This window comes from Lycium ferocissimum, unplaced genomic scaffold (genome assembly GCF_029784015.1).
Source record: "Lycium ferocissimum isolate CSIRO_LF1 unplaced genomic scaffold, AGI_CSIRO_Lferr_CH_V1 ctg383___fragment_2___debris, whole genome shotgun sequence".
NCBI lineage: Eukaryota > Viridiplantae > Streptophyta > Magnoliopsida > Solanales > Solanaceae > Lycium > Lycium ferocissimum.
In genome coordinates, this window is record NW_026725505.1 from 22,346 (window position 1) to 50,000 (window position 27,655).

At 34.4% G+C, this 27,655-nt stretch overlaps 2 protein-coding genes across 2 annotated transcripts; both read right to left on the reverse strand.

The window, feature by feature from the left end:
- Positions 1–11,840: 11,840 nt before the first annotated feature.
- Positions 11,841–15,114, reverse strand: LOC132044204 (FT-interacting protein 3-like). The gene has a single exon (XM_059434687.1). It carries the CDS (start codon positions 14,315–14,317, stop codon positions 12,011–12,013), a length of 2,307 nt encoding a protein of 768 aa, XP_059290670.1. The 5' UTR covers positions 14,318–15,114; the 3' UTR covers positions 11,841–12,010.
- Positions 15,115–18,085: 2,971 nt separating this feature from the next.
- Positions 18,086–27,522, reverse strand: LOC132044202 (dehydrogenase FPY6). The gene is made up of 12 exons (XM_059434684.1): positions 27,283–27,522; positions 24,877–25,017; positions 24,138–24,186; positions 23,777–23,794; positions 22,889–23,004; positions 22,703–22,816; positions 21,972–22,022; positions 20,670–20,758; positions 20,524–20,584; positions 20,339–20,416; positions 20,113–20,223; positions 18,086–18,618 (listed from the first exon to the last, which is right to left on the reverse strand). Exons 1-12 carry the CDS (start codon positions 27,409–27,411, stop codon positions 18,490–18,492), a joined length of 1,086 nt encoding a protein of 361 aa, XP_059290667.1. The 5' UTR covers positions 27,412–27,522; the 3' UTR covers positions 18,086–18,489.
- Positions 27,523–27,655: the final 133 nt, after the last annotated feature.

Genomic DNA, 27,655 nt, shown 5'->3' on the forward strand with positions numbered 1-27,655 from the left:
AATTTGTTGCTCGTTGAGCAAAAGCAACTGTTACACCTGTGTGGTAGTCTTCTGAAGGTCATCATGTTTGAGAATAATTCATGATCAAGAAGCTTATCAAAAAGTTCTTCATAGCTTATGGGAGAGTCCCGGGCCCGTATGGCTGCGGATATTTCATGAAACTCTGGGCCGAGTCCGCTTAGTATTTTCACCACAAGTTCCTCATTAGTGACAGGAGAACCTGCTGTGGCAAGTTCATCACAAAGAGAGCGAATCTCTCACAGGTATTCAGCAATTGATTTGACTTAGATGGTGACGGAGACTGAAGATGCGTGTTTGCGATTTATTCGCAAAGGAAGTGTGAAGCTGATCCCAGGCAGCTTTGGAATTGACTGCACAAGCAACTGTGGATGCAATGGTAGCATCAACAGAGGCCATGACAAGTGTTTTGGATCAGTTTGTCTTGACGAAACCAGTCCTTATGTGCTGGGTTGGGCGTCTCACGGTTGTTGGTGGTGATTTTTTCAGGAGGGGACGGTTGAGAGCCGTCAAGGTGACCGTAGAGGTTGTGGCCAGGGAGCAGCATGGCAGTTTGGGCCTTCCATGTAGTGAAGTTATGGTTGCCAGACAGCTTGATGGGTAACTGAGACGATTGGTTGAATTGGACTAAGCGGTTTGAGATCGTAGTGGTGTCGACATTAACTACTGGGGTAGAAGACGCCATTTTTGCAGGGAATTTTTTTTTTTTTTGGATCTTGGATTGTTTACTCGTTAGAGTTTGATTTGGTGGTGAACTTAAAAATTACTTATATTGTTAGTGTATAGAATTAATTGTTCTCTAAAAAAATTTAGTGCAAAAAACATACTTCCTTTGTTCCAGTTTACGCAACAACATATTCTTTTTAGCACTAAAAAGAATGACAATTTTCTAAATTTGAAACTAATTTTCCATTTTAATATCCTTAATGAGAAGTTCTTATATCCACACATATGTTATGGAATGTTTAACATTACAAGTTTCAAAAGAACTCCTATAGCCACACAAACATTAGGGCATGTCACACACTTCGAAGTTTGTGAGTTCGGGTTCTAATTCTTTAAAGTTACTGGGTTCCGCATTAATTAATTATTTATGCACCAAAAATTTATTGTAAATATATGATTAAAAAGATATTTTCGTTCGTGTACCCACACCCATGCCCCTAACACATGTCACACTCTGTGCACCAGGCACCGTGCGCCAATACATGTGTGTCTGTGCACTATACACACGCATGTGTCGCGCACGCACTACGCACCCTTGTATGAAAGTATAATTAATTGAAACTGAGAGAGTAGTGTATATATAGTAAGTTGTAAGAAAGTATACCTTCAATATCAACTGATTCACACATGCCTCCAACAGAATGATATTTCTCAAGAATAGTGACATTGGTGTAACCAAGTTTCACCAATGCATAAGCAGCTGATTTTCCACTTGGTCCAGCTCCTATTATTCCTATCTTTGTGTTTGTAGCAAAACAAGGGTGCAACTTCAAGAAAAGTTCATCTCTTGCTTCTCTTGGGTCCATGTCTCTAACAAAACACAAAAAGAGCAATTCCAAAGCAAGAAAATTAAGGTGATATGTATATAATCAGACAACTATGTGTTTATATCTTTATGAAACCACTTTCATAATTAGTCCTTATCTACATTTAAAGAATCATTGGGCAGGACTAATGGGAGGGAGAGAGGAAGAAATAGTCAGGGTTAGCATACTATTCTCTTTTTCTTTTTTATTTTCTTGAATGCACCTAAATGTTTAAGCAGTTCGCATCCCAATTTATGTGGCTTGCTGTTGGCTATGTACACAATTTTTTTCAAAAAAACATATTTTAAAAACTTGAGATCTAAACAAATTTGTGGGGCAATAAATTATCTCATTAAGGGAAAATAAGAATTTACAAGTAAATTGTTTATATACATAAAAATGATGACATTTTTTCTTAACAAGCTGAACAGAAAAAATGTATGCCAGGTAATTAAATTGGGACAAGGGGAGTATTCACTTAATGTTTTAGACCAGTTGGAGCTTTATTATTAATTATCGTTTTTGTTACTATTAGTATCCTTGTCGTTGTCATCTAATTTGTGTGCATCTCTACAATCGTATCCATTGGATATCTCTATCAACTAAGGCTTAAGCAGATAAGAAGAAATTAACTATTATTTGTAATTTCTATTGAGTATTGAAGCCTAGTTTCCTATATTTCTTACCCACTTTATTCTATTGAGTATTTATTAATTTACGCCTTTATTATTCATTTATCTTGAGTGCATTCCCGTCATTCACATCTTAATCATTGTTATTACAATATTTAGCAATACTTTGTTTTTAAAAATAATTAGTATGTCCGTTGGACCGCTATTAGGTTGACTTGCTTTGATTGCATTAGATCAATTTTTTCTGGTTGAAAATGGTACCGTCTAATTTGGCTAGTCATTAACTAGCTAGCAACTATAAATTAACTAGTGGAACTGTATAGAGAACTATCTAATTCTGTTCATTGACTGGGCAAGAAATTAAATTAGTACGAGGTACCAATAAAATTTCAAGATCAAGAGACGTGGTCATGGTTGGTATAGTTTCCTACTATTTTTAATTGAAGAATGATCTAAAAAAATAAAGAGTTGTTCAAAATGTCAAGAAGTGAAAACATTGTCATATGATTGGAATATTTTCTATTTTTTTTTTAAGATGATGTAATATAAACAAATGTTTTTACAACAAAGGAGATGTTTTTAATAATCATGTGAAATTAGAAATATATTATGTTTTGTAGAATATAAAAAAGCTTGGTGTTTGTTCAAGGTGGGAATTATTCTTATATTCTTGAAAATTCAATGAGCAAGAAATATTTTATTTGGACGAGATAATTTCTAAACGAAATTATATTTCATGTCGTTCAAATTTCTGGCAGGCCCAAAAAAAATTAAATTGATGAAAACTCATCAAGTCGTCATAAAGGAAAATTAGTTAAATTTTCCACTAAAGAATTGACTTGACTAGGGACTAGTTCTACAATTGACTTGACTTGGAACTAGTTTAACCAAAATTGATGTTTAGTTATACATTCATCATTCATGTTTTATCTTAATTGAAAAGAAAAAAAAAATGAAAGGTTAAACAATAGGAAGTAGGAAGTCGTCTTCATATGTGGGTTCAAATATCATTTGTCTTTCGATACCTAATATGCAAGGGGAAAAATAAAATTAAAAAAACAGAATGAGAATGTAGCTGGCTGTAACGAATTTCTGACATCAATATAATTTTACATGTTAAAGTAAATTTTTTATTTTATTTTTCAGGTAACTAGTTTTATTTATTATGGACAATTTTTACGCCATGTGTGCAATTTAACCTACTTGTCTTATTTTTTAGAACACTACTAATTTTCACTTAGTATTTAAATTGGATATATCCACTAACAATGTAGAGAAACTTTAAACCATCAGTTTAATTTAATATGTTACCTACCATTTACTACAACTTATCATCGGTATTTATTAAACGGAGGGCCAAAAATATTCCTAACCTATTGAATTTGATTTAAATATGCTCTCCTTTCATTTATTGGACCAAAAAGGCCTTCAACATTATTTTTCGGCTTTAAAAGATTCTTAACCTATTGAATTTGGCTCAAAAATATTCTTTCTTCCACCTATTGGCCCGAAAATGCCCTCAACTTTATTTTTTTGACTTAAAATGCACCTAAAACTAATGGTTGACTAATTGACTAAATGAGGCTTTATAAAAAGAGTTACGGCAGTGTATGATTGGTCCAGATGTTAATCCAATATAAATTAAATTACTCAACGCATATATATTGATCCGATTCATGCATACAATTAAACCCGAATTCATGATTATTAACATTCCACCCAATTGGTGCTGATGAAGATGGAACACACTTATTTACTACATGTCCATGGACTAGCAGAGTATGGATGAAATTCAAGGATGGTTGCGGATAACAATTCAGCATAGAGGGATAACTGAAGACTTACATATCATCAAACGCAAGCAATGGAACAAGTTCAAAAAGGAGGTAATAGGTGCAATATATGGAGCAGTGATCTACAACACATGAATAGCTAGAAACAACAAAGTTTTCCAAGGGAAGAGTGTGAATAGTAAATTCAGACCGTAATTAGAGGAAGGATAGATATATTTAGGAACTCTAAAATGGAAAATGGGTAGAAAGAATAGTTCTTTTATACAAGATATCTGTAATTAGATTATTAGAGGTCTATTAGCTCTTAATAACCCTCCTACAAGGTCGTTAATTAGGAAGCGGCTCACCTCCAGTACCAATCCTCTCCATTTCCTCCGGTTGTGCTTTATAATTCTGACATCTGTCACTTTAAAAAATTGATGGACAAGATTATTTTGATTAACTAATACTACTAATTAGTCTTTAACCACAGTCAAGTACTCTCTCTCTCCCCCTTGTTTCCTTTGCTCCCTCATAAATTCTCGAGAAACTAGAAGAAAGAGCTGGTTGACTACCTGAACTTTCACCTTGTTGGTGAGGGTTCGAATCCTCACATTGTAATCCTCTCCCCATTTCCCTTTCACCTATCCCCTATGTAATAAAAACAATTTAAAAAAAAAAGAAAAAAAAAAAGAGTAACATTAAATCCAGTTTTAGCCACTAGTGCAATCTCCTTTTTATCTATGGTCTATATCGATCAATAATTTGTAATTTAGTCAAAAATTTGGCAAAAAACATATCCAGATTTAAGGTTTTAGTGAATAGCGTAAATGAAAAAACAAAACCCAAGAAGAAACATGACAATCTTATTTAATTCAACAAGATGTTAATATGATAACTTCATAAAATGTCTTTTAGTAAGAGAATATGCTGCACATAAAAGATGAAATATAAGCTTTTTAGATCTGCCATGGCTAAATCCATCCATTTTCTTCTCTTCCCTGCATTTTTTTAGTTACAATACACAATGCTATTTAGGTGGACAAAAAAAAGATTGCGCTTCAAATCACATATCGATTGATTTTGATTGGCAATTTTAAACTATGCCGGAGAAGGCCACGATTAGTAGTATTAGTTAATCAAAATAATCTTAAAAATTTAGTGTTGCTCGAGAAAGCAAAAGAAATAAGGTGGCGGAGAGACACTACTTGACTGTGGTTAAGACAAATTAGTAGTATTAGTTAACCAAAAATAATCTTGTCCATTAATTTTTTAAAGTGACAGATGTCAGAATTATAAATCCCAACTGGAGGAAATGGAGAGGATTGGTACCGGAGGTGAGCGCTTCCGGTTAAGAGTCTGTTTGGATGGGCTTAAAATAAGCAGCTTATAAGCTGGAAACAGCTTGACTTACAAACAAAAAAAAAAAAAAAGTTGGGGTAACATTTTATTTTTTAGCCTATAAGTTATGCCTTTAGATAAGCTAAATTTAAAATGGACCCAATTATTTTTTGGGTTTATTTTATATATAAAATGACTTTAAAAAATTTAGCCACCCAAAAAAAAAAGCGAAAAGAACTTATAAGTAACTTATAAGCCAATCCAAACGAGCTCTAAGACTATAGATGCTCTCTTAGGTGTAATGCTGCTTTATTTTGTTGGTATGGTAATATTTCACAGTTTATTACCAAAAAAAAAAAAAAAAAAAACATTCCACCCAACTCCTTTCTTCCTTCCTTGTATATTCCTTCAATATTATTATTTTCTTTTAACTAGGATTCTGCAATTTTAAAACCAAACTATCACGTAAAATAACTCATACAACTATCAAATTACAGCTTCACAAAAGGATCACAAACTAAAAAGTTAGGCTACGAAAATCAGAGTGGTTCAGAATAAATAAGCTAACTCAAACCCAAATAATAAACTTCCTATTCAGTTATAAACATTAAAGAAGCTAAAAATTATACATAAAAACCAAACTATCACGTAAAATAACCGAAACAGCTATCAAATTATAGCTTCATAAAAGAATTACAAACTAAGAATTTAGGCTACGAACACAGGGGCTCTCACCAATGTCTCTATCCTCTCCTCTCCTATATTATTGTGTCTTTTAATTGCTCCCTCCGTCCAAATTTAAGTGTCGTAGTTTGACTAGGCATGAAGTGTAAGAAATAAAGAGAGACTTTTGTATAATTTGGGTTTAATTGTACTGGTGGTCGTATAAAAAAAGTCTCATCTAGTATACTAGTCAACCATCAGTTTTGGGGGTTATTTTTAAGCCAAAAAATAACGTTGAGTTCATTTTTGGTCCAATAAGTGGAAGGGGTGTATTTTTTTAGTCAAATTCAATAGGTTAGGGGCATTTTAAAGCCAAAAAATAACATTGAGGGCATTTTGATCCAATAGGTGGAAGGAGGGTATGTTTTAGCCAGAACCATCGAGGTGCATTTTTTACCCTTTTCCATTTGTTAAATAGAGTTAGCTGTAATTCCCTTTAAATAAACTATTCTGTAAATATATATATCAGCATTAAGGATAGACTCTCTCCGTCCAATTTCATAGAATTTTTCATTTTCGAAATAAAATTTTACATATTTAGAAACTATGTAAAAAGTACTATAAGTTACCATAATTACTAATTTAAAATATTTAAAAGATATATAAAAAAAATTATGTGTTTGAACATAGAATTTTTCAATTTTTCGAAATAAAATTTTACATATTTAGAAACTATGTGGAAGAAAAATAATTAAAAAAAGTACATATGGCAAGAAAAGAAAAAAAAAAGTGATGCTATTTGTGTCACATAATTACTAATTTAAAATATTTAAAGAGATATATAAAAAAAATTATGATCGAATGCATGTACATTCTCTTGAAATCAAGAACTGATTTTCTAGAGACAAAGAGAGAAACGTATTAAACAAATTAGAAGACTGATCCTTTTATAGACAGGTTTAGTAGCTTTTATGTAGTACCCAAATTTACACTATTGGTCAACCCATATTTCTAAATAAAGCATTTGATTTGTGAAGGATATATAGAAGCGATTTAAATTCAAACACTTACCTCAATACTTCAGAATCTAATCTTCCTAGTTCTTCAAAAGCTACTTGTGGAAGAAAAATAATTAAAATCAAATGAACATTACATATGGCAAGAAAAGAAAAAAAACAGCAACAACAACCAAAAAAAAAAAAAAAGATTGATGCTATTTGTGTCACATACCTTTTACTCTTTTTAGTGATGAAAATGCTGATCGACAAGAATATAAGGCAACTTGGGTTCTTCCAAATTTACTTTTTGAAAAAAAAAAAAAAAACAGCAAATTGAGCTAAGAAGGCAAATTAACACGAAAAATAACTTTGTAAAACTTTTTTTTTTCTTTTGAATACTAAGGGGCTTAAGAATGCATGTACATTCTCTTGAAATCAAGAACTGATTTTTCTAGCAGACAAAGATGAAATTAATATCTAGGTTTTCTCAATTCCAGTGTAGAATTTATACATGTCAAGAAGACTGATCCTTTTTATAGACAAGTTTATAAGCCATGCAGTTTGACAAATGGACGTATGGAGGTACGTTACAGATTGAAGTCAATGGTAAGAAAGAAGATATAGTACAGAAAAAGAAAAAAAAAAAAAAACACTACAAGAAAAAATATGTTTGGCAACAAAATTTTTTTGCCATAGATTGATTATTATTGCAAAAAGTATTTTTGGCAATAAAAAAAATATTTTGTTGCATGAACTTTTCCCAACGGTTGTTATTGCAACAATGTGCAACTTCTTCTTTTTTATTGCCAAAAGTACTTTTTGCAACAATAATCAATACTATGGCAATAAAATTAAACTTTTTGGCAACAAAAAAATCATTTGCCAACAATAAAATTAAGTTGTTGCCAAATATAAAAAAATTTGTTGCGATTTCTATTCTTTCTTGTAGTGAAAGAGTAATTCAATTAAGAATAAGAAAGAAACAAAAAGTTCTGATGGAAGCCATTAATTAATATACCTATAAGTGAATGTGACTTTGCTGACCGTGATTAGTAGAGTTATGTTTTATGCGTTTAGGTATAATTTTTTTTTACATAACTAGGTAATGGCTAGAGCCTACAGGGGCGGAAGAGGTTCATTTGAACGCGGTAGCTAGCAGAGCCATATCTTTATCTAGAGCATCTCATTTGAATTGTACGAAATGGCACGTTAAGTTGCTTAAAATAGCTCATAATGTGCTCTATGTGATGCCTTAATTAATTGATAAGAAAATTCACTATAATTTAGTCAAGATACTTCAATGCAACTTTCCAAGTTGTTGTATAATTGCAGTTAGGACTAAATTGGACCAAATATGCCCTTAACTTATGTCTGTAGATCCAAATATGTGCTTATTAGTCTTTTAATTATACTCATCTAAGTTCTGTGTGAAATAAGGACATTTTTAGCCCAATTAAATAACACCAGGGGCATGGTTACGCCAAACTAAACGAAGGGAAAATAATGTGAATTTCACATACTTTAGGGGTATTTTTGACTCTTTTCCATTTATTCAATGAGGGACTTGACATCTAGTGGGGTGGGGCGGGGGGCACTCAGAGCACTTCCCGGTCATGATGGGGTTGCACCAGCTGGGATCAGCCCTTAGCCCGTTCCTATTTGCCTTAGTGAGGGATGAATTGACACGGCATATTCAAAGGGAGGTGTCATGGTGTATGTTATTCGCAGATGACATAGTTCTGATTGACGAGTCACGTGATGGAGTTAACAATAGGTTGGAGGTTTGGCAACATACCCCGGAGTCTAAAGGTTTTAGGCTATGCAGGACTAAGACGCGTAGTATCTAGAGTGCAAGTTCAGTGGAGTGATGCAAGAGGCGGAGGTGGAAGTGAAGCTCGATGCACAAGTCCTACCTAAGAAAGACAATTTCAAGTATCTTGGGTCCATAATCCAAGGAGACGGAGAGATTGAGAATGATATTGCTCATCGTATTTGAGCGGGGTGAGTTAAATGGAGGCTCGCATCCGAGGTACTGTGCGATAAGTATGTGTCATCAAGACTTAAAGGTAAATTCTACAGAGTGGTGGTTAGACCGACTTTGTTGTATGGTGCAGAATGTTGCCCAGTCAAGAACACTCACGTCCAGAAGATGAGTGTAGTAGAGATGAGGATGCTTAGGTGGATGTTCGGGTGTATTAGGATGGATATGGTTAGGAATGAAGTTATACGGGGCAAGGTGGAAGTGGCTCTTGTGGCGGACGAGATGGGGGAAGCGGGATTGAGATGGTTCGGGCATGTGAAGAGGAGGTGTGTGGATGCGCTAGTAAGGAGATGTGAGAGGTTGGCTATACCCGAAGTTAGGAGAGGTAGAGGTAGACCGAAGAAGAACTAGGGGGAGGTGATTAGGCAAGACATGACACAGCTCCAGCTTACTGAGGACATGACCCTAGATAGAAAAGTGTGGAGGTCGAGGATTAGGACAGTAGGTAGCCGAGTATTCTCCTTATTAGTAGTACTAGTTAGTAATCGTATTTTCTTAAGGTGTACTACTATATGTCTCTTATTTTGCTTTTATCATGCTACTTTGTTGTCATATTTTTTTGATATCATGCTTCTTTTTTCTTTTATCTTGCTTTGTTCTCTCGAGCCGAGGGTCTACCGGAAATAACCTCCCTAACTCAAAAAAATAGGAGTAAGGTCTGCGTACATCCTACCCTCCCGTATTTCACTTGTGGGAATACACCATTTTTTTGTGTGGATTGCCCTTCTTTTGGGGTGGTCTTTAATTTTTTCCCCTCAAATTACTAGTCTTTAATTTTTGTCCTTCGCTTAAAAAGGTGGCCGAAAAAACCCCGAGGTTCTGGGTTCGAACCCCCGCTCAGTAAAAAAAAAAAAAAGTCTGTCTTATGCGGCAGACTTTGGTTAAGGCATCACTAAAAATCTGTCGGAGGTGGCAGACTTTTCCTTGGCATAACTAAAAGTTTGCCTTATAAGATAAAGTCTGTCGTATCCGGCAAGCTTTTAGTTATGCCTTGAGACAAAATCTGCCGCTGCCGCACAAGGCAGACTTTTTGCAAAGCCTTGTCTTACGATTTTTAATTTTTATTTTTATGACTAATTAACCCAGAGCTCGAACGTAATCCCGGCAAGATTAGGCGAAGGGCAAAAATTAAAGACCAAGAAATTCGAGGGGCAAAAAATTAAAACACTCGAATGGCAATCGTGCAAATTCTCTAATACACCGGGTATGCTTTATCGTTGTTGTTGTTGTTGGGCTTGACATCTAGTGAAAATATATTTTTCACGAGGGTCTTAACACATTTCTAAATGTTTCTTTCATTTTTTTGCGCGGAATTCCCTTCAAGGGCACTGGTCTTTAATTTTTGTCCATCGCTAAAAGCCCCTTGGTTCCGGGTTGGAATTAAAAAAATTTTAAAAATAAAATAAACCCCCAAGGCATCGAAGTTGGGTTTCAAACTCGCCTAAGGCAAAAAAAAAAAAATATATATTTACTTTGCCGGAATTTTTGAATACGCGTAATCTTCTTGGGGTGGTTCTTTAAATTTTGCCTCATATTTGATCTTTAAATTTTGTTGTTGGGTCTTTAAGTTTTGACATCTAGTGAAGCATAAAAAAAAAAATATATTTTTCATAACTTCCTTAAGGGTCTTAACACATTTCTAAATGTTTCTTTCACTTTTTTTTTTACGCGGGATTTTTAATTCCCTATCAAAAGTATGCCTTAACTAAAAGTGTGCCTTGAAAAGTTTATATCTTTTGTCCATCGCTAAAATCTTTTCCTTGCATAATTTAGTTCGGGTTGGAAACCCTCAGCGTATAACGTAAGCCTTAACTAAAATTTTAAAAAATAAAATAAAATCGCAAGGCATCGCATAAGTTGGGTATAACTTTTTCATAATTTAGTTTTGCCTTATGGGGCAAAAATTTTTCCTTAGCCAAGGCATAAAAATATTATATATATATATATATATATCGGGGTTCGAACCCAAAACCCCGTATGCTGTCGAAGGGCAAAGCAAAAGAAACTTGTTAACACAAATATGAGAGCAAAATTTTACCCCAAAAGAAGGGCAATCCGTGCAAAAAAATGAACCTCTGCCTTAAGGCATAACTTTGGGTAAGAATTTACCTTAAGGCCTAATTTTGGGTAAAAGTACTTATGGGTCCAACTTATGCCTTACGAATCCCAACTTATGCCTTCCGTTTTTTTTTTTTTTTTAACTAAGCCTGGATTCATACCCAGGACCTCGGGTATTAAGCGAAGGACAAATATTAAAGACCACCAATTTGAGGGACAAAAATTAAAGACCACTGCCTTTAAAGGGAAATCGTGCAAATGACCCTGTTTCTTTCAACGTGTCACAATAAATAAAATGTCAAGCTTCATTGTCTTTGAAATATCTCATCTGTTCATAGTCCCTAAACTTTCGATGTACTCAATGTAGAAATATTTTCTTATTGACTATTAATGTACATCAGGGCCCTCCTGATTTGGCCAGCTAATTGAAATATAAAAATTCTAGTTGTTACCATAGTAGTTGCACGAATCAAAACGGATACTGCATAGAGTGGGGCCCTTCATAGCATCAATTGACCGAGTATGTGATACTACTGTCTATGCACGTTTCTAAAACACACCAATACTAATAAAATACAAAATAATTAGAGCTATATATGGCATTCAATCTCATATGACAATCAGACATTAACAGCATAATGTACATGGCTTAAGTCATCCCATTGAGTAATTGAAAAATGCACATTCATATCTTATGCTTAGCTGCTTCTGTGGAACCTTAAAATCTGAAGTTATAGACAACCTATAGACATCTGCCCCTTTCATTTTCTCAAAAAGTAATAAAGTTAATCAAATTTAACAAATATATTACACATTAGTATCTTCAAAGAAGTCTAATTACAAAACAAAAAATAAATAAAAATAACCAAGCTAGAAATAATGGATAACAGGACAATCCTAGTGATCTCTACTTCATTTGCAGCATTTTCTACCAAATATTTGCTTAGCGACAAGCCTACAACATGCAATCTGCTCTTGCAGGCAGCCTCTTGAAGAAACTAGTTGAAAATGGAGGAAGTTTTTGGCGAAACTTAGGGTGCCTCAACAGGTAGAGTCCAATGAGAAGCGCGATGACTTGGAATGGTGTGACATACATGACAATTGCAGCAACTAAACAGAATGTAACAAACAAAGCCGACGCCCTTGGATCTCTCCAACTCAAAAGTGAATGAAACCTTTCCCCTTGAGTCGCCAAGTCCCCTATCACGGTTTGAATCCTTCCTCCAATGCTCCTCAAACGATCATATCTCATCCTCACCTTATCCGGGGCCCTGGATGTTGGGAACGTATCGAATTCTTCATCCAAATCGTCGGGGAAAACAGCGTGAGCATGTGAAAGATGGATGTCCATGTGAGGAGGGTGCTTTGGTTTCAATCTATAGTACCAAATACCAATCAAGAAAAGGTAAAGAAAGAATGTTGGAAGGATCAATTCAGGGTAAAGGACTAATATCACAAAGAGAATGTGAATTAGAATTGTAGTGAGTGGATTCTTCCAATGACATATTTGATCAAACCATTTTCCAACAGCCATTATTGGACTTACAACATACATTAACCTGAAAAAATTAGCCTTAGCCCTCCTTAAGCTCCATAGGTGCGAACCAACATCTAGCATATAGTCGACAACCTCTTTTTTCAATGGCGGCTCTGCCCGGCCTAGCCTAGTTGACAATATTTGTATAGTTTGGAACCTGAGGAAGTCTTGTTGACTGATAGACAATGGATGAGCATAATGCATCTTTGGAAACAAAGGTTGAGCGTATTTAGACAACATATTGACATAAGACGTACACGAAAACCTCACGGCTAAATGAACTTCACCCATCTTTTTAACGCCCGATGGTTGCAAGACAATGAGAGGGTAGGAATGTGTGTAAACCTTATCGGTCTCGAGGGTAGAGAGCCGGATTCTCACTTTTCCAATGCTCAAACATTTTCCCCCTTGTAAATACCCGTTATCGAACACACATACTGTGATAACAGTACAAAGATCGTGTACTTCCCAAGTGTACTGCTCATTCCATTTTGGTGATAAAGAATCGATGATTGTCCTTGTACGAACCCATTTTGGCCCGTACTTAGCTACACAATAGGCATCTGTCGTCCCTCGTCCGTCCTTAGATTTCATAGGTGACAATCCTGTTGCACTAATAATCCCCAATTCAAGTAGTCCAATGCTGGATTTCCACAAAAGCTTCGACGTTGGCTTGAAATCGCTGCTATAATGTATCGATTCATCCAACACGTGATATCCTCCATCCAGACTTAGCCTCAAATGAATCTTACTAGCAAATTTAGTCTCCTTTTTTTCCCCTTCTACAATTGTGTATTTCTCAAGATTATGCCATTTAGAAGGGACAGGTTTGTTATCAAGCCTTCTAGGGACAGTACTTAAAGGAAGAACACATTTTCCTAAAAAATCAAAGTTTGATCCAACTTTATCCTCAACAGTTATAATCAAAGGCTCTTCAAATGGTTCAGCTACAACAAAAACCAAATCCTCATTCCACATTGGATTAACACTTCTTATCGGAGAAATCTTCGTTTTCAAGGCCTGATTTCCACATGTAACCTTCACACAACACTCAGGTTGGCGATTTTTTTCAGTCGGAAGCAAATCTTGACATTCAATAACATTAACTCTAATATACCAAAGTCTAGGGGAAAGATATACCTTTCCTCTAATTCTTGAAATTCCCTCACTACCCACAGCTGCTGCATCCGAATGCCACGCATCAGAAAACGCCTCGTCCGCTTGAGTTCCTCTCCAAACAGCAAGCATGATCTCCCCCTTTTTCAACTTTTCGCCTCGGTTATCCTCCAGTCTATACCATTGTGGAGCTAATGAACTATCTGGTGGGACCCTTCGCGGTACATCAATGAGATCAAACACCACGCGTCCGATCAGATCATCCAACACGACAGACTTGTCTTTCACAAAAACTTCAATGAAAGAAGCCTGAAGTCGATCCTGAGAGAACGCGAACACATAATTCCACTCAGGGTTTGTTTTCTTCTCGAAATGCTTTGTCACACCCTTGTAGTTCCCAACTTTTACTTCAACATAAGGATCACAGCTACCAGTTACATCCTTTATTAACTCTTTAGCCTTGACAACGCGAACGTAGAGATATTCCATCTGTTCGACAAGGTCATAGGCAACAGTTACCTTATCTCCACCAATCATCACCCCTGATCCAGCAATTTTTGGAGCTGTTTGCTTTAGAGCAAAGTCTTCAATGATTGGACCTTTCTGCATTTTTCCTTCTTTCTATAGGAATATGAACAAATTTTATCTTCTTGGACAATAGTTAGTTCCTCAAAGAATCAACGGTTCATAGATTTTTTATACACTAGGTACCATAAGAACTAGGGGCGGAGCCACCGTGGTAATTACTGGTTCGGCAGAATCCAGTAACTTTAGCTCAAACGTTGTATTTGCGTTGAAAATTTTATTTAGTAGGTATAAAACGAATTGCGGTCAAGAACCCATAAACTAAAACCTCTGGCTCCGATAAGAATGACTTAAGGAATTTAGTAGGACAAATTCTTGGAGATATAGAGAAAAAATCTATCAAAGGGGTGATCAAGAATAGCAATGGTGCTATAGTATTGGTACCTTCTCAAGTTCAAAATGCTTCAAAGATTACTAGATAGAAAATTGAGCAATATTTTGAATTTGCAAAAACTTAGAACCATGAAAACCTGCAAAAAGAAAAGGGAAATAAAAGGATCAAGAATTGAAGTGACTTGAATACTTTCCTTCTGCTTAAAAACAGAGGGAAAAACACAAAAATGCTAAAGAAAATGATTTTGTCAATGTTTCATCATGAATTATAAGGGGGAAAAAAATTGTTCTAGTAATATAAGAAAATACTAATTTTAAGTATTTTAAACCAACTATGGCATTGAGTTTAGAAATGGAAGAAAAATAATAAAAAGTAATAAGCTATTGCATCATCTTGGCAACTCTAGCACGAAAATTTTAAGTGTAGAAAAATAAAAGTTGATTTTTTTTTTTCAATTTTTTAGTGATTAGGAAAAGTTAAAGGGTGGGAAATAATGGAAGAACTGATAACTTACTTCAAGAGGCAGTTGAAGAAAACGAGAGAGTTGTTTTGGGTAGTTATAACTAAAAGCAGAACAGTAGAAAGTTTTAATAGACAGATTTGTAATTAACAGAAAGTTTTGGGGGCTGAAGTAGAAATAAAGAAAATTGTACACAATATTTTTGGCAAATAGATTTGTTTGATTTGTAATTCAAACAAAGTTGTGGGGCTGAAGTAGAAATAAGGAAAATTGTACACAAATTTTTGTGGTATAGACAGATTTGTAATTAACAGAAAGTTCTGGGGCTGAAGTAGAAATAAAGAATATGTACACAATTTTTTGGTATGGACGTATTTGTAATTAACAGAAAGTTATGGTGCTGAAGTAGAAATAAAGAAAACGTACACAAAATTATGTTGTGGAATGAGTCTTGGATTGCATTGCTATGTGATCTTCAGAAGAAAAAAACCTAATTTGATCCTGTTGAGTAATCAAATAAACCATGTCCTATTTTGAGAAAAAAATAATGTGCTATAAGTGTAGGTAATGGGTTTGAATTATAATGGTAAATCGTGTAAAAATAGCGTTCACCGATCACTTTTCCGCCTTAGCTTTGAATTTGAAAGTTTACAGATGAAACTCTATGACATTTGTCGTCGACTTTCACATGTGGAATTTGAACCCCATGATAATGTTTTATTTTTAATTATAATGACTGAAAAGTGATTATATGTGAATTTTACTCGTAAATCGAGTTTGATATCTAATAAGAATAGAGCGGCATGCTCATTATCCACCGAATTTATCTTGTTCCCCGCCTCGACACATTTTCTTCTCTCTTTGTTATCATCCCACGCAGAAAGAAAGAGCCCCAACTTTCTCATTATAATTCTTCTTCATGTTTTGCGTAATCTATATCATGTCAATTATACCCATCCCAGAGAATTTGTTCGGTATCTCGATATGATAATATTCCTATTAATGATTGTGACAAACTTGTTATAGAATTCTTACTTATATTACTTGAGAAAATTACTTCATGTACATGGGGAAGTTAGCCCATAAAAAGTCTATAATAAGTATCCCTTGTTCCGAACAACTTTTTTTCCCTGTATTTCTTATCTATCTTTTCTACACACAAAAAAAAAAAAAAAAAAACAATAACTTGTCCAAATTGAAATTAAATTTTCTGAAAAAGGAATTCAATTGGTCCATAATATCAACTTTCAACCTCAATAATTTTAATATATAAGAGATTGCTTTCAAAATGGGGCCAAAATCAACTACTTGACTCAATTAGCATGTAGTAATGTGTTGTTTGTTCACTTCTCAATCAATATTCTTCAATTGGTCAGGAAAGAAAATTGTCTATAAGTTTCTTTATATGTCTCCCAAAGTCATTATCAAATACAGAACAAAAATTATGAGGGGGAATTGATGTTAGGTATGGTTGGTTTTAAATATAAGTCATTTTCTTCCCATCTACTCTCCTTTATTTATTTTCTTCTTGCAAGAAATCATGTTTTCTTTATTAGTTAATGCAATCAAAGGTGGATCCATAATTTAAATTTAATGGGGTCATATTTTAAGGTTTTCAGTATTAAACTCATTGTACTGTTAGAATTATGAGTTCAAATATAATATTTGTTGAGATTTTAATAAGTTATTAAATATACATCTACACTCTATGTCGAAAGTTAATGGTTCAGACTTCAGATGAACCCATAGCCAAAACGCTACATCCGCCCCTAACTGCAATAACATTTTGATTTTGCGACAAACAATTATTCCAAGAAATGGGTGAACACAATCTTTTACAATTTGAATAGAAAAAAATGATCCTACAACGATCTCTGTTGTGTGTGTTTTTTCGTACGTTCATATCTCTTATGTGTATGTATCTACGTAAAGAGAATAAAACAAACATAAAGCTAAAAACAATTTGTAAAGGGCTACAAAATCAATTGACAATTCTAACTTAGCTTGATCTCAAGTACAAATCCGCATATGTGGTTTAGAACTGGAATTCATAATGTTAAACAATTTTAATCAATTACTTAAATTGGTACTTATTGCAAGTTGTTATATTCTAATGTTTTTCTATGATTGAGGATTGAAAACCCTTTTCCTGAGAATAGAACTGCTGCATTAAAAACAACTAAATATAGAACCCCTTTCTAGCTTCTTTTAATGATATTTAAAAACCTTAAGTCTTTTCTATATTAGTATTACTAAACTATCACCTGACTTTAGACACACTTTTGGCAAATGTTAGTATGTAAAGGCTTGCGTCAAAGGGATTTCAGGAGGTAAACTATGTATTAAGCCTATGAAAGAGTCATATTTTATGCATTTTTTGGCGTATATATTGCAACTGCCATATATGAATGAAATATTTATTGAAACTCAAAACAAACAAAAACACAACATACCTAGTGTAACCCATAAGTGGGTCTAGAGAGAGTAAGGTGTCTTAGCAGACTTTACTTCAACCTTTATGTGATAGAGAGGTTGTTTCCAATAGAAAACAAACCAAGAAAAACAAGAAGAAAAAATGATAGTGTTGAAGGCCATTCTCAACTTTGGACCTAAAATTACATTTCAATTACTATAAGGTTGCTATTGCTGTTCAAGGGGCAATTTGCGGGATTACCCTTCGCTGGGAGTGATCTTTAATTTTTACCCCTCAAAATGGTGGTCTTTAAATTTTACCCTTCAGGCAGAAATTACACCTTACAGGCAAAATTTGTGCCCATGCAAATTCTACCATTTTGCAAATCTGTCCAGCAAAATTCTGCCTAGCGATTTTTTTTTCCCTGAGGGGTTCGAACCCACAACCTCGGGGTGTTAGGCGAGAGGTATAAGTTAAAGATTACCAATTTGAAGGGCAAAAATTAAAGACCACCCCAAATGAAGGGCAATCCGCGCAAAAAAAAGCTGTACAAGCAATGAAGAAATTGGCCAAGCATTGCACATATAGGATCAGAATTGTTTTTCCGTCACTTTTATTCAGTTTCAAACAAGGTTAGGTACACTATATTTCCAGCTCATATAGTACATTTGTTTACAAATATTCCCAACTACTCTTTATTCTAACCCAGTAGACACAAAAGGATCTCAACGAGTAACATGTTTCCAAACTTCGCAATAGGGTCATAACTAGTACAATGGTCCTGACCAAGAAATCATCGAGTGTATAGACAACGAGAGGACGAAACACCAAGACGTAGCTCACGGGAGAGAAAGTGATCTCCAATCGATCCTTTTTCTTAGTAGCCGCGGCTTATAAATCATTTATTTTCAGTAAAGTATCCGCTTCATGGTATGAAGATGAAGAATAATGTGAATGAAATATTAAAGGAGAGTAATGTCAGCATTAAACTAGAACTTTTTCACTTGGACCAGAGCTCCCTGTTTCTTCCCTGATTCCAGCATCGCATCCAAAACAGCAACATCACGGGCACCTTCGGCAAATGAGAGACGAGGATCGATGTAGGAACTAGGGTCCTTCTGCACAAAAAAAGAAACTTGATAAGGCGAGAATGAAAGCAGAAAATCAATTATCTAGGTTAGCAGCCTAACACTGCAGCAACAACAACAACAACAACTACTGCTACTACTAAGACTCAGTTCTGAGCAAGTTGGGGTCGGATATATGAATCAGCACTGACTATGTCGCTCCATTTAAGCTCATTTTGAACCAATATTATGAAAACAAAAAACAAAAAAATTACTCCCTCTATTTCAATTCAAGTGTCTTACCTCCCTTTTTAGTCCGTTTAAAAAAAGAATGCTTGTTTCTATTTATGGTAATTCTCTAATTCCGACATTCTACATGGCTTGTTTAAGACCATACCTAGCTACAATCGATGGAATTTTGATTGAAACTCTTCATAAAAAAAGCCGCCTGAAGCCCCACCCGCCTTTTCTATATAGCCGCATAACCATAACAAGTTTTCTCTAATGCCATACCAAACCAAGACCTTTCCTACAAGGAAAGAAAGAACCCGCGGCTCCCCTTTTGAATACCCCCTCACTCCCCCCGGAGTGAGTTCTTTTCTCGCGGGATTTAGGGATTCCTGTCTTTTGCTCATATTGTCTCCTATGGAGATGGATTGATATGGGGCTTTCTACTTCTTACGTTCTAGTGATTACATTTCGAAAAAACAGAAAGCTTTTTTATAAGAGCAATGGTTTTTTAAACGAGTCATTTTTCTTGGGTGAAAATGTTTTAGAAAATACTTCTTTTTTTTCTGCTAAAAATTATTACAGGTCCCAATTGATTCAACAATTGGATTATTGGAGTTATCGAGTTATTAGTTTAGGATTTACTTTTTTAACAATAGGAATCCTTTCGGGAGCGGTATGGGCTAATGAAGCGTGGGGGTCGTATTGGAATTGGGACCCAAAAGAAACTTGGGCGTTTATTACTTGGATCGTATTTGCAATTTATTTACATACTCGAACAAATAGAAATTTGCGGGGTGCAAATTCTGCAATTGTAGCGAAAGATTCAAAAGGCATTTTGGTACATCATACACATCTTTCGTTTAAGAACACAAGATTTAAAAAGTTTCCTATTTTATTAGACTCCGTGCCTAGTCAAAGTAAGACACTTAAATTGAAATGAAGGGAGTAGTAGAAGTTATCTATATTTTTACTTGTAGCATATAAATCTTTTGACCCGACTAAAAAACTCATCGAAAACATAGGACTTTTAGAAAGCTATGTTGCTCGGACTCTCCAAAAAAATTCACACCATGTCGGATCCTCCAAAAATACACTTCATTTTGAGGATCTGAAATGCACACGTCGGGATTTTTCGAAGAGTCCGAGCAACACAGTTAGAAAGAGTAAAAGGACCACAGGCCTGGTTATGAGCACGAAAACAACTTGACTTAAAATACATGTACCCTTCACGAGGAAGAAATCGATCCAACTAATAATTTGCAGGACGCTAACAAGTAACAACTAAGCAAATGAGAACTTTAGGAAGTGTTCTACCTTCAGGTTGGCAGTCGACACATCTGATAAAAATGTTCTCAATTCATCAGTGACCCCACTGAATGGATAAAAGAAGCTCTTGCTATGGCCATCAGCCATATGAAGGAAAACCTAGGACAGCAATTGAAAGACAAAAGATATGTCAATTGTCATTTGTGAAGGGAACGTAGGTACATAATATTGCATTTCATTCAAATCGGAATCAAGAAGAAAGTTTCCTAATTACCGAGTAGCCATGCTTTCCATCCTCGTTACCACGCTCAACTTGCAGCACTCCGTTCAAACCCACAACTCGCCATATTATCTAAGATATAAAAATCATAATTAATCCACAATAATCGCTCTAAAGAAATGTTATCACACCAAAAAAAAAATATATGGAGAAAACAGTCTAGATAGTATATTACTTGCCTTTGGTGACTTCGAAGATACCACCATCACAAAAACTCCTGAACACCCATTCTCCAGTTGACTAAATAGAAGAAAAGTTCATCATGATTACATTCAACTTCGTTACAATTAAATCCTTAGTAAAAAGATAATAGTGTTGAACTCACAACAACGACGAGATGTTATCCGGAGCAGGCAAAGTCTTATCCACATGAGAATTCATGGATGTCAATGATGCAATCTCACATCCGACAAGCTGCTCATTTGGAAAGGAAAATAGTGTCAATTAATAAACAAAGAAGCTTTGACTAGTAAAAGAAGTCTAAAATGTAAAGAACATAGTTTTTACAAAAGTTAAGAAAGGTATTGAGTATGAAGCTTTATTGACAAAGGTACTAACATAATGCAGACGTGGGCGATTTTCAACTTTGCTTTTCATCAGTATTTTGACAAAGGTATTAACATAATGCCTACTGAATTCCATTGCTTTAAGGTTTGCATTAGCCTTCTCTTACTGGTTTAATTTTCACTGGGTGAAGTCGAGAGTGATTTATGGTTGTTGGTATGGTAGAGAAGACCTGTTCCATCCCTTGACTATTGTGGATATCTTTGCAAAATATCTTATTACTCCTAGTATTTTGTTTTTTCATAACCGTGGTGTCCCGTGCCAGCTTGCACGCACCTCGACTAATTCCATGAGGTACCAACTACCTCTCACCAGAATAAGATCTCATGGTTCTCAACCCACGTCATTAACCACTAGACCACACCTTTGGGTGTGTTACTCCTAGTATTTTGGACATACCGGTGATACATAAATCGATAAAAAATTCCAGCTTAGAAGAAGATGGGGCGCTATGCATCTTTTATTCCCTTTGTGGTTTACAATTGGCTGATATTTTACTATGGAGCTCTATGGTGACGTTTTCATGATATGAAAGCTTGGGGGCCATGAGAAATGGATGGGAAGTTGCAGCAGCTACCTATATAGTTTCTGATTTTATAGGTTGAGAATCTTCACTTTATTGTTTTAGAAGTACAGAGTACAGTATCAACAAGGATTAGGTGTCGACCTACTCGAAGGCAGAGCCAAGATTTCCCTTATGCTAGTGTCTAGCCTAGAGAGCCACCAAAATTGTTGATGGTCATGGTGAGTTTATTGCATGAGCCCAAATCGGGTCACGTAGGGGAGAAGCTAGAATTGGTAATTTGATACCATTCAAGAGTGTTCACGTCCAATATCACTCAAACTTCATGAATGATTTAATCATTATGATTATGTCAATTTAATTTTTGGTGCACATGCAAGGAGTTAAAGAAAATTTCAAATCAAATATGATCTGAAGTGCAACAAAAGAAACCTGCAGGCTGCAGATATACCAATTCACGTTAGATCTACTGTAAACAGAGAGGACAAGAACGAGATATCACCAAATAGATCAAGAAGGCTGGAAGGTTGAGAAGATTACCATCCTTAGTCCAGCTACAAAATGTACGCCCATGTCTAGAATGAAACCACCCTGAAGAAATCAAATGAGATTGTCAAAAAGCAAGTCAATGATTTTAACCTGAAAGAGAGAAGACAATGCACAAAACGTACTAAACAACTCACAAATGCTTCCACTGTACTTAAGACTACACAAAAGATCTTTGAGCCCGGAACCAAAATGACATAAAAACTACTTTTGTAACAAAAATGAGAGCCAAAAACTAAACGTAACTAAAACAATAACTGCGTCAAATCTGACGTTCCAGGTTAACAGCTGTCTGGCCAAGTTTGACCAACTATAACGCTTCATGCATTATGTTGCTCAATTATTTCTAACTGCACTGCTGACCAAAATCTCCTGCTACTCGTAGTTGGAACTCACACAACTTAGATAATTCATGCGTTATGTACATGTAATCACTACTCGATAACACATGAATTTCATGAGTCATAGTTGGTCAAACTTGAACTAACAGCCGTTAACCTGGAACATCCAAACTATTCAGTACTGTATTAATTTTTGCCAAATGTTAGATTCAAACTTATTTAGCATGTACTATGGCAGAGGAGCACATCAGGGTCTACACTAAAAGAAGCCATTTTTATTTCAAGAGGAACTTTTTCCTCATTGATATTCAAAAAGTTGAGCCAATTCTTTTTTTTTTTTTTTTTAAATAGAGAAGCTAATATATCATTTAGAGAAATACTCACGACAAACTGGCGTCTCCACGAGCTGGCAAAGTAAGGATTTGAGCTGTTCATTGATCCTTCAACAATTACTTGGATATTCATCATCTCTCCAATTTCAGAAATTAGTTTCTTGCTCTGTGTAAGACAATAATTAATTATCCAGCCTAGTCACATTGAAAATAAAGATGACAACACCATTAACAGTACCTCAATGAAGGCAGGTTCAAAGCGATAATTTTCTGCAACTGCCCATATTGGTTGATGCGTTAATGTGGCACTAAGAGAATTATAATGAGCCAGTGCTTTTTCTGCCTCATCCACAGCTGTATTAATAGATAGATATCAGATATACAAAGGTAAAATGCATTCAAATGTAGATCACAAAAAAGAAAACATGCTCGTTGTTTTTCCTTCACTTAATTCCAGATCTTCTGATTTCCAATTAGTCTCAATCTCAGATATATAAAGGTGAAATACATCCAAATGTAGAACACTGAAAAGGATTACGAATCCTTCTCCTTTGCCTTTCCGCAACATAGTAAATTCCAAATCTTTCAGTTTTTCTTTATTTTTTCTATGAAATAAAAAGAGTTAGGTACACTCCCTCCTACCTTATTAAAAAGAAAGGATAAAAAAAATAAAAAGGTACACTCCCTTCTATTCAGATTCTCACGCTGTAGTTTTGAAAAATTAACTGCATAGTGGAACTGTGTAGACAAAGTCATCAAATTTGAAGAAATAGACACCCTGTGAATCACAGGAAAATGGTTCATTTTCAATTCATGCATGAAAATGTTCAACGCTACCATTTAGCCACACATGATTCTGGATAGAATAAAGATGCAAAGTCTTAATTTGAATCTCAAAAAGCTCTATACTAGTCTCAAGACCAAGACATGTTAAAACTTCTTATATCAGTCATCTCACTAGAACTTTAGTCAGTCTGTTGAACAGCACTAGTAGGCTGAACAAGTCGAATAGAGATAGGAAAAATGCTAGAAGTCGGTTAGTTAACTGCACTTCAAACAGAACTAAATTGATTATAGCAACTACGACATCCAGAAGTTCAATGAAATAAAACTGCATCTTACTTACTTGCAGCGGCTGGTTTCTCTGGAGTATCCCAATTTTCGCCAAGTAAAAGAAGATATGCATATACACACCGGTTAGTTAATTGCACATCTCACAGAAATGAGCACAAGTTATATCAAATACTCATAGAGCACAAAAGTAAGAGATAATGAGAAGAGAAAAAGATAAAAGCAAGTATTTGTCCTGTTTTATTGACAAGGTAACAAACATTGAAATTTTTTTAGAAAATGAACTTCAAAAAAAAAAAATGTCTGGCCATTATCCATGCGCCATCCCAACCTGCTCAAGGTGGCTTCATCCAAATATATAATAGAAAAGAGAAGTATTAAAAAACACCATTTATAGCAACTTTTTATGCAATTACCTTGAAGGACATGCTTTCCTGCCTTAAGCAGCCTCAGTGACATATCCACCTGCATGAATTAAAGCAAATATCAAACACAATTTTCTGAAATAAATGTGATAATAGTCAAGAATGTTCACTTCAAAACTAATTGCAATTTGTTAAGTACAACGCTGCTCAGTAAGACATTTCCCCTTTCATGTGATTGAACATCAATAAAATTATTTCTTCTGATATTGGGTCGTGAAAGTGTGTAGCTTTCTACTTTTAATAAATAGTACAGCCTAGACTTATTCGATAAAGAATTTCCCTATCCCAGATATTGTAACTCTGACACCAATGAATTTTTCACTATGTTGTTTTTTTGCTGTTTCACTAAGGTCTTCACATTTTACTGAGTGATTCCTATAGTAAATTGCAAAATCAACGTAGCCCAAAAAAAAAAAATATACGTTTGTTGATAGACAATGGTCCAATTCAATACAACTTTGAAACCAAGTTTATAAAAAGGTCCTAACCAGAATGATACTTCCTTTACTACTTCAAGGTCTTAAAAATGACATAGAAATATTTGTGTGGCTATTAAAGCTTCTCATTAAGGAAATATAGGAATGTGTCAGTGCCCAAAAATGATTAGCTCCTTGACATGAAATAAAATAGAGAAAGGCTATAGGATACAGGCAGACGACTTTAGTTACTTTGTGCATAGGGAACTTTGATGATATATAAAAGCATACAAAAAAGAAAGAGAGATATATACCATGGTTTGTCCAGCAAGAACCACAGCAACACCAGTAATGGAACTATCCTTAATGATATCCTCAAGCCCCGCATTTCCCCACTTACATTCCACATTTGGGAAATGCTTCTGTGCTATTTCAACAGCACTTCTGGCAGATTCCTAACAAACATATGCACATTCTCATGAACAATGAAGACTAAAAAGATTATTGAAAAATAGAGAGAAAAGATACACAAAGAGATTCAGTTACTATTATTTATTTCAAGAAAGTCCACCAACTCAACTACACAGTTTTCATTTTCAAATCCAGAAACAAAAATCCACAAACGAACACCAGAAAATTAGTATTCTGCATTTCCCCGACAACCCAATTTCGCTTTCAAGAACAGTACTACACTAGACTGCATAAAGTTTACATCTTTATCAAATCTAGACAGGTAAATCCACTAACAAACATGCAAATAGCCGAAGTTTTATAGTTTATAACTTGTAGTTCTCGAACAATCCAATTGTTGATGTCAAGGACATTGCAACAACTAGATTAAAGAAAGTTGCCACTTTTATCAATCCAGAAACAAAATCAACTCTTGCTTTCACAAGAAATGCAACAACAACATACCCAGTGTAGTCCCCACAAGTGGAGTCTGGGTAGGGTAGAGTGTACGCAGACCTTACCCCTACCTTGGGAGGTACAGAGGTTGTTTCCGATAGACCCTTGGCTCAAGAAAAGGCATATCAATTCACATAAAAAAAATATAAAAAAAAAAAAAAAAAAAATCCACTAACAACATCATACAAATGCAGAAGATTTTTTTTTTTTTCTTTTTTCCCACAAAAACCCAGTTCTTAGCTTTGAACAATAGTCCAAAAAAATGGGGCAAAAGAAGAACAATTCCACATCTAGACTACATAAAGTTCCCATTTTTATCAAACTCGGAAACTAAAATATGCATACAAATAGAGGAAAATATCAGTTTTCCCAACCCAATGTTTTGCTTTGAACTATGATCCAAGAAAATGGAAGAAAAACAATAATTCCACAGCTAGACTACATAAAGATCACATTTTTATCAAACCCAAAAAATAAAAATCCACAAACAAACTCATACAAATAGAGAAGAATATAAGCAAATGGAAGAAAAACAATAATTCCACAGCTAGACTACATAAAGATCACATTTTTAACAAACCCAAAAAATAAAAATCCACTAACAAACTCATACAAATGCATCCACAAAACCCCAGTTCTTAGAATTGAACAATGATTCAAGAAAATGGAAGACAAACAAACAATACTATATAAAGATCATATTTTTATCACACCCCATAAACTAAAAATCCACAAACAGACTCATACAAATGCATAAGATTACTGTTTCCACAAAACCCCAGTTCTTAGAATTGAACAAAGATTCAAGAAAATTGAGACAAACAATAATTACTATATAAAGATCCTATTTTTATCACACCCATAAGCTAAAATCCACAAACAAATGCATAAATTTTTTTCTTTCCACAAAACCCCAGTTCTTAGAATTGAACAAAGATTCAAGAAAATTGAGACAAACAATAATTACTATATAAAGATCCTATTTTTATCACACCCATAAGCTAAAATCCACAAACAAATGCAAAAATTTTTTTCTTTCCACAAAAACTTAGAATTGAACAAAGATTCAAGAAAATTGAGACAAACAATAATTTATATTCTATTTTTATCACACCCATAAGCTAAAATCCACAACAAATGCATAAATTTTTTTCTTTCACAAAACCCCAGTTCTTAGATTGAACAAAGAAAATGGAAGACAAACAATAATTACTATATAAAGATCCTATTTTTATTACACCCAAGCTAAAATCCACAAACAAATGCATAAATTTTTTTCTTTCCACAAAACTCCAGTTCTTAGAATTGAACAAAGATTCAAGAAAATGGAAGACAAACAATAATTACTATATAAAGATCATATTTTTATCAAACCCATAAGCTAAAATCCACAAACAAATGCATAACATTTTTTCTTTCCCCAAAAACCCAAGTCTAAACTTTGAACAATGATTCAAGAAAATGGAAGACAAACAATAATTACTACTCCTTCTGTTCCAATTTATGCGATACACTTTCCTCTTTAATCCGTCCCAAAAAAAAAAGATACATTTCCTTATTTGGGAACACTTTAACTTTAACTTTTACCTTTTACGCTTAACGAGTTGGCTTCAAAAGCCTTTCATATTTTTCTTAAATTTCATTTAAATTACAACAAACTATATAACATAAATTGGGACGAAAAGAGTATATAAAGATCATATTTTTATCACACCCCATAAACTAAAATCCACAAACAAATACAGAATTGATCTATGATTCAAGAAAATAGAAAAATTATTAAAAAGTGGAGCAAAATTATTAGTATAAGTTACCTCACTGCGACTCCAAATAACTTTAAGAACAAAGTGATTAGGAATTTCAGCTAATCTTGGAATATATTGAGTTTTAACAAAAATACCAGCTCCAAGAATTGCTATATGTGGCGGTTGAGGTTGATCCATTGCAAGATCTTTAACAATAAATTGATTTGAATATACTATTTTTCAGTTTATTGGACTTGTATTGGTTTTATTATTACTTGTTCTTCAATTGAAGATAAGTTACTTAATGGAATTAGTTATGTTTCGAGAGACTAGTTATCTGATATTATTTCTTATTGATTGTTTGGTTTGCTGTAAGTAATATGCATTGGACAATTTAAAAAAAAATTATTTACAAAAGTACACTCCATCTTATTTAGTACTT